Raw genomic sequence first — 8,762 nt, 5'->3', positions numbered from 1 at the left:
AGAGAATCTACCATGATATTACTGTACTGAACAGTCATCATGAGAAGAGGTCAGAGAATCTACCATGATATTACTGTACTGAACAGTCATCATGAGAAGAGGTCAGAGAATCTACCATGATATTACTGTACTGAACAGTCATCACAATAACAAGAAAGAAAAATATGAACTTACTTCTAGAAGATATTCTTTCAATTTCTTCACTCTTCAGCAGCTTGACTCCCAACAAAGCATTTTCTCCGTCATCAGAGAAATATTCAACTTTCATGTTCAATACTTCCATCATCAACGTGTGAGCTTATCTGAAGCTCGCTAATCAAAAAAAAAAAAGAAATTAGAACTTAAACACCATTGATGAGTGAGAATTATAGTTTTGATACTCAAAAGAAATCTAAAAAAAGGTCTTAAAGCATGTCATTACTGTAATTATTGACAGACTAAATTAGCTACATTCTGTAACTTAAAATAATTCATAGTTTCAACTTCTGATCTCGGGTGTTTGTAACCCTTAATTCAAAACCACCATGCAACAATTCACTGGAGATAATACAACTCTCATGGAATAAAATACATATATTTTGTAAAGATCAAAAAGAGCTAGAACACATACACACAGAATGATTACACATGAAAAATTTAAACAAAACAGTTCTTCCACCAACAAACCAAACATACAGTACCGAGAATTTGCCAATCTTACAGATTTACATACCATTTAAAATGGTATCACACTAGGACCGGGAAACAAACAAACAGACTGGAGTTATCGTCTAAGGTAATTTGCAACTTAAAGGACATAAAGTAAGAAAACAACTTAATATATAAGGTACATGAAAAAAGTTTTACAAATTATTCTCAGGAGAAAATTCCAACCTTCCACGAAACTACTTCATGACCAGCACTAGAATATAGTTTATCAACATGAAACCTGTTGACTATTACAAAACAAAAGGATGATTTAAAACATGACAAAAAATTCACATATAGAAAAACCAGGAGAACCTTCTCCAGCTAGGTTCTGGAATTTACTTGATCATTTACATATTTGTTCTTTGGTGGTAAGTAGAAATCTTAAAAATTGATAATGCACCAGTGCCAAATAAGGTCAATGAAGTAGGTCACTGGTCAGAGACCAGGTTTCTGGAGATTTAGGAGTTAATAATGTTACTCCTAAAAAGAAATCAAACACGGATTTACTAAAGGGAAATCTTCCCTTACAGAAATCCATCATGGATTTACTAAAGGGAAATCTTCCCTTACAGAAATCCATCATGGATTCACTAAAGGGAAATCTTCCCCTACAGAAGTCAAACATGGATTCACTAAAGGGAAATATTCCCTTACACAAATCCATCATGGATTCACCAAAGGGAAATATTCACCTACAGAAATCAAACATGGATTCACTAAAGGGAAATATTCACCTACAGAACTCAAACATGGATTCACTAAAGGGAAATATTCCTTACAGAAATCCATCATGGATTCACTAAAGGGAAATCTTCCTTACAGAAATCCATCATGGATTCTCTAAAGGGAAATCTCCCTTATAGAAATCCATCATGGATTCACTAAAGGGAAAACTTCCTTATAGAAATCCATCATGGATTCACTAAAGGGAAAACTTCCTTACAGAAATCCATCATGGATTCACTAAAGGGAAATCTTCCTTACAGAAATCCATCATGGATTCACTGAAGGGAAACTTCCTTACAGAAATCCATCATGGATTCACTGAAGGGAAAACTTCCTTACAGAAATCCATCATGGATTCACTAAAGGGAAATCTTCCTTACAGAAATCCATCATGGATTCACTAAAGGGAAATCTTCCCTAACAGATATCTTACTTTCTTTTATAAAAAAAAGGGTAAGAAATGATCATACTGAAAGTTACAATATTACACAACGAATGGGTATGATAAAGACCCCTCATATATTTGTACTGTATTTTGCCAATAACAGTTTGGGAGGATACAAGTTTCAGACTTGAAAAAGACTGTCGAAATACCAGTTAAAATAATTATGTTGTCAATAATGAAGGCCAGAACTTTACAGGAGCTTAAGAGAGGAATCAATAATTTCCAGAAAAATAAAGGGCGAGTTTAATTTTTTTTACTTTTCTCAAGCTGGGTTGCAAGACAGTCTTAAAAGACTATATGGTCTTGTGTTGTCAATGTATGATGTTTCAGCACCCTTTTTTTAATAGCTTAAAGTAGAATATGAGATCGATAGCTAATAGACATGGGATTACTGTACATTTTAGGGAAAACAGAGGGTGATTTGTGTGTTATCACTTAGCTCCCTAGGGGTAGATGCTAATATTAAAATAGTGCTACTGTCTCTTGCATTTAAATTGTTAATAAGTATTAAAAGATGGGCATGAAATCTGAAGCACAAAAACAACAGTTTCAAACAAGCATTCCATCAAGAATCTTCATTATTTCTACTATGTAACGTAACATAACTTACTTAGAAACCTAATAGTCTATAACTGGATAGATATGATAGATTTTTTGCACTATATTATTGCTGTTATTATTACAACTAGTGACATATAATGACCACAATGACACTTAGCATTTGAAGTTGTATTTTGAAAAATGTTCATTAAAAATAATTGAAACCTGATTTAAAATGGTGAAATATTTAATCAGTAAAAAGTTGTGTTACTTTACATCAGAAGTAAGTTCATCATCAATATTGTATAATGGACATTAAAAAGGCAAGGAGTCACTGACAAAAAAGGCACTTTTTAAGCATCACAAGATAACTTTTTAGGGGTACATATAGGGTAAAAAGTAAGAAGCAAGTAGATCCTCTTTTACTCCTATTTAATTGGTCTTATAAACATTTATTATAATTTAACACTAAACAGTGAATTACTATGTATTAACACTTAATAGCATATCATAATTATTCTTTTACTGTAAATACCATTCATTTTAAAGTTGAAATAATTTTTCCTCTAACACCTCACAGTAAGCAAAGTGTGAAATCACGCATGTCTTTTACTTTTATTAGTTATGGCCAATACTTATGACTGAGAAAAAAAAAAAAGAGAGCACATTTTGGGGGCATACAAGCAGAAAGGAAGGGGCTTGAGCCCATCCAGCAGCACCCCTGTACCTATCACTGTTTATCATCTCTTGACAGGAAAATTTATTTTTATCTGATTGAACATAGCTCCATATTGTTTTAGTAGTAGAACTACCAACACTATTATTAATTAGTATTGTTTGTTTGTTTGAAGTTAAGCACAAAGCAACAAAATGGGCTATCTGTGCTCTTCCCACCACGGGTATCGAAACCCGGTTTCTAGCGTTGTAAATTCACAGACATGTCGCTGTGGGGCCTTAATAATTTAATTAGTAGTACTACTATTACTATTAGTTCTGTATTGCTAACGCAACTACTACTAGTAATTACCTAGTGCATATTAGTGTCTCTTCCTCTACATTAAATAGCATTCATTTAATTAATTGAAACCCAAAAATTACAGTTCAACTGCTACTTTCATAATTCATTAAAGTTTAAAATCATGTAGCTATCCTACGAGATCCCAGGGAACTTATATATACTAATTCTGGCATTTCTTATTTACTGAAAATAACTAACTACATCTGACAGTTGTTTTCTAGAGCAAAAATATTCCTGTTTCTACTGCGAGTGCAATTCAAATTTTTATATAATAAAACCAAAAAACTTCCGAAAGAAAAACAAAAAATAAGAATCATATAAAACATAGCACCCTAATCTATAATTTGTAAAATATATTTTAAAACGATTTTGAATTATATATCGGTGAGATGCCAGCTTGGGGTAATTTTTCCCTTTAAATTTAAACTTATGTTTGATGTTACGTGAAAAAAGTACTATTAAATACTATAATTTGATTAGCATGAGAGAACACATTAATTTATTTACAAACCTTCGAAACATTCTTATACGATATAATGCCATACAATAAATACATATTTATCTTACCCTGGGTCCACTCATAGCCTAGCTCGAATAATTTAGCGCCCTCTGTCTTATTACAATTAATACGCAAGAGCTTGAATGTTCCTAAAAAAAAAAAAAATGTTAAGTGCCGTCTGTAACAGGGGACCAATGTAAACGACATAATTGTATTTTTTTTTAGCAATCGTAGTGTCAGGTATTGTATTATTGTTAATGGAATGGAAGTTGACGACGATATTCAGTTTCATTTCAAGGATAAGCAGACACTGACTATCAAATCTATATTAAACAACATAACACTTTCATAGTCTTACCAACTTGATTTGGCGCGTTTTCTCAATTGATGCATTCAGTAGTTAATATAGCAACTGGAGATAGCAGAATATAACGAATGATATATTTGGGTTAAACATGAAGCTACACAATGGGTTACCTGTGCTCTGTCCATCACAGGTATCAAAACCCAGTTTCCAGTGTTGTAAGTTCGCAGACAAATCGCTGTGCCGTTGGGGGCCTTTGGGATCGAGACGATTCGTTTGATGCCATTTAGAAGTCGATGTGCCCAGCGGTTTAGGAACAGTTACGTGGCACACACACACGGAATCATATATTTATATCGATTTATTCTATGTTGTCCCACACTCTTCACTGGAATAAAGTATAATGGGTGTATGGGCAGCTCGTTGGGTTCGACTTTACACTCGTTACAAAGACATTTATTTGAATTTCCGGTCGTGATTTCGCGAGTGGAGCACATAAGCCACCAACTCGAGGAAGTTTACCTGTGGAATAAAAAACTCACACAGAGACAACTGAATACAAATCAAATAGTCTTTTCATTTATACACTGTTGAGCAATCCATTTACACCGAAACTATCAAGGTTATTTTAAAACTACACTAATTATAAATCATTGAATTCTTAATTTTGAAGATCTTGGTTTTCACTAATAAGACCGTCTATTCTGTTCAGTAACATAGACACAACATTAGTTATCAACCAAATTACCACAAGAAATCCCCTTGGTCATAATCTGTATAACTGTATTCCCAATTCGTATAATATATATTCAAGTGATTCCACTTTAAGCATTTTTAAAGTCTATTATTATGTAGTACAGTAATGTTCTTCACTTTTCTCTCTTTATATATATTACACATTATTGAACCTAAAGTGAAGAACTATTAGACTAGATCAGAGATAGCATACTTACAAAGAGTTTGTGTGGTGAACTTCTTGTAGATTCTGGATTACTGCCACCTTCTTCTGGAGTCAGATCAGGTCCTTGGAACAACTTGATAAGTGCAGAGAAGTTGATGTTTAGAGTTGGAAACACTTAATTATATACATAATATATATACATCATCGAATTTAAAATATACATAATTTGTTGTGTTTTTCGATTGCTCAAGAAGTTTAGCAGACTTACTTTCAAAAGTAGTTCTTTTAACTCGATTGATATAAGTGGCATCTTCCAGCAACATGTGGACTATTCTATCAGACTGTAACCAAAATCCACTTTGTTATTGATCCTTACAAAAGTATTTCTGTCCCTTATCTAATATCTTTGGCGAAATCATCAATACAATTAACTTAGGGCGTATAGAGACAAACCATATAACTCTGGTCTCTTCACTAAGAGTATTTCACCATTGTCTTTCGTCACTGTCCCGTTAACTGCCTTTTTTGTGACACTGGTTCCTTTCATCGTGTGTTTTATCTAAGTATTGAGGGTTTCTCAACATACTATGTCTGTCTGGTGCGAGAATTGGTAGCTGTGAATTCTTGTATGTATGATATAACGACTAGAATGTCACGGTTGACTCTTGTGATGGGCTTCAAGCCTGTATCTTCCTTATTTGGCATTGCAGTTCACTAGTGTTCACGCTCTTCTTATAACGTTTTCGATTTGCTACTTTCTCCATACTATATGTTATACACGATGAAAAAAAATAAAGTGTACTTCTTGAAAACCTTTAAATGTAGATATACGTAATACTTGTATTCCACAAGTACTTCAAAAGCAGATAGAATCGTTTCTTAAGATAGACCATTTATTGGAGAAACTAAAGTAAAACAAACAAAAACTTGTGAAATTAAGCTGCTAAAATCACGAAAGAGAGAGTAAACTATAAAACACTTTATTTTCATACAGTTGACAGGCAACTTTCTGGGCAAGTGCCTTTACTCAGGTAATTGTTTATTTATTGAAATTAGCACAAAGTTGCTCGAGGACAATCTTATATACCTTCCTAATTTTGAAGTGATATACTAGAGGTAAGGCTGCTTGTCAACACCACCCACCAAAGATTCGGTACTCGGACTCAGAGGCGCGGGAATTTTCGGCGTTTCAGTACGATATCAATCATGGTTTTCTATTCTGATTTTTCAAGATTAGGAGCGCTGGTCTCGCGTACCCGTGCCTAGCGACGCCTCTGCTACCCACCACTACTCTTGAACTACTTTTGCAACAAATAGTGGGATTGGCTACACATTATAATACCCTCACGGTTGAAAGTGCGAGATATTCGCTCAGGGAATTCGATCTCGTCATTCTGCAGATTGTCAGTCGATCGTCTTAATCACCAAGTCACACCAGGTCTCATGAGATAAGATCCCGAGAATGATTAGAGTCCGACAATAATGATTACATGTAATGTTTAATATTCAGCATCACTTTAATTAGACTGATGCCAAATCATTAGATAACTTAGATCAAATTGATGGATTCAGGGCGAGGATCTATGGGGGGGGGGGGGGACTGGAGTATACCTAGAAATCCCACTTTCACTGAGCAGGCACCAAATAATTTACCTGTGTGTCTGTAAAGAAAAAATATTATAATTAGTCAACGTGATAAATGTATAATGGTGGATTTTTCTTTGGAGAAGATGTTACGATATACAAGGGATTAATTTGGGTAAAATTACAACTCAGGGGGTCAAGCATGCTAATTGGTGATAAATATCGTTGCGCAGAAACAGGGGTAGTGGCGAGTTGTGAAATTCTCGAAATTTAGAGGTTGAATTTGGATGCAGTCTTGTAATAACTAGAAGCTAATTTAAATAAATGTTCTTTAATAGATGGCGTATCTTGAAATTTCCTAAGGTTTTCTGGTAGGGTGTAATTCGGAAGTCTAAAGACACTCTATTTTGTTGCTGCTGAATTATGTTTAGTTGATATTTTGTCATGTTGCAGGTTACGGGTGCTAACGTACTCAAATAGCGGCCTGACATACGCTTTGTAAATAGTAGTAATGGTTTTGCTATAACATCCTTTGATAATTCCACCAATGTGACGTAAGCAACTGATTCTATTACTGTTATTGCGAATGATATTATTAAAATGCTCATTCCATGAAAGGTCTGGCTCAAAGTCAGTCCTAGAAATTTTATCCGATCAGTGATAAGATTCTTCATTAATTTACCTATGGTGTTTAGCAAATTATGGGTCTAGCTGCCGGGATCACCTAGAATGTTATTTTTCTTTAGAATTACTTTGATTGTAGCAAATTTCAATACTGATGGGTAATTATATACTGATTGTAGGGATAGGATATATATAGCTGATAAGTGAGTTAAAATATTGTCAAAATGGTGTTTGAGGAATAAATGATTAATTCCATCCTTTCCTGAGGACGTTTGTTTTAATTGTTCAAGTTAATTTTTATCTCAGTAACGGATATGAGATGAGGTGTTTATATAAGTTATTGGTGTTAGAGTTTTGGGAAACTATAACAGGGAAGTTCGGGGTAAAAAAGTTTATTGTCAATGTAGTTCTTTGTGCTATTGAAATACTGTGAGTGGAATGAAGTGAGACTGGTGGTTACGAAGGTATTTGGCGAATAGTAGGGCTTTCTCATTGTCGGCCGTAGTGGTTGTATTATTATACTTAATTTTAGTTATAGTACTATTTACTTTGTTATTGGTGATGGATTTGAATTTTCGCCAAAATAAAGAAGGCTCAGGTTTAGAAATATCAATAGACTTGCAGAAGTTTTCCAATTTTCTTCTTGTTGTTGTCGAATATGTTTCATGATTAGGTAACTTTTACCGTTAATTAATAGTTTAATTGCAGGTTTACGAGTTGAATTCGAATGAAGTCATGTTATAATCTATATTTTACAAAAGTGTACAGATATATTTTTGCAAAACCTGACATTTAACCTGAAAATCTCAACCTTTATACATGAAATTACCTTAAACATAGGTACACAGATAAAAGCAAATATCTAACGCAATTGTCTACTACATTGTAGTAAGGTATTATCAACTTATTTTTAGTGTGGTCACCGTTGTCTCACGACTTCGCCTTCCGGAGCTTCTTTTCGTCGAAACCGTATGACAGTTGAAAATCGTGACAGACACATTAACAGCATATCAACGTGAATCTTCACTCTACGTCGTAAACATAATTTCGTCGTTGCTGAGGGTCTATATCATAAAACATACGAATGTATTTTTATGTTAAAATTCTTCGACACGATACTTTTTAGTTTCAATTAGATTGATGATATTCACTATTTTTGTCTACTTAGTACAGGGAATAGCGCGAACGCAGTCCCCGCACTATAAAAAATAATACGCTCCATCTGCCCCTGTTTGGGGTAGTGGCAGGAATCAACACACCCAAAGTGCAATGGATGTGCCCGTCCCTGGGGAAGCTACCTTATTGATCATAACATTCCCAGCGCCAGGTAAGTATGCTTTTCATTAGCAGCGAGCATGTTATGTACCGGGCCGACAAGTACACATTTTAGGGTGTGGTATCAAAGAAATTCAAAAGATACAATTGATTTTT

General features: G+C 34.2%; 1 protein-coding gene across 4 annotated transcripts in view; it reads right to left on the bottom strand.

Annotated features, from left to right (window-relative positions):
* LOC106467851 (zinc finger protein 287-like) overlaps positions 1–4,019 on the bottom strand; it is a 22,258-nt gene extending 18,239 nt beyond the window's left edge. For 2 of the 4 annotated variants that reach the window (XM_022396059.1, XM_022396061.1), the window contains exons 1-2: positions 713–787; positions 175–312 (exon numbers count right to left, since the gene is read on the bottom strand). In XM_022396059.1, coding sequence (XP_022251767.1) covers positions 175–286 — 112 coding nt within the window. In that variant the 5' untranslated portion in view covers positions 287–312; positions 713–787. Of the gene's footprint in view, positions 1–174; positions 313–712; positions 788–3,930 lie in introns of those variants that run through there. The other 2 variants (XM_022396060.1, XM_013928228.2) reach the window with 2 other exon arrangements.
* Between the last annotated feature and the right edge of the window lie 4,743 nt (positions 4,020–8,762).

Source organism: Limulus polyphemus, unplaced genomic scaffold (genome assembly GCF_000517525.1).
Source record: "Limulus polyphemus unplaced genomic scaffold, Limulus_polyphemus-2.1.2 Scaffold2766, whole genome shotgun sequence".
Classification (NCBI taxonomy): Eukaryota; Metazoa; Arthropoda; class Merostomata; order Xiphosura; family Limulidae; genus Limulus; species Limulus polyphemus.
The sequence above is the reverse complement of the archived record's forward strand: the minus strand, read 5'-3'. Positions and strand labels throughout refer to the sequence as shown.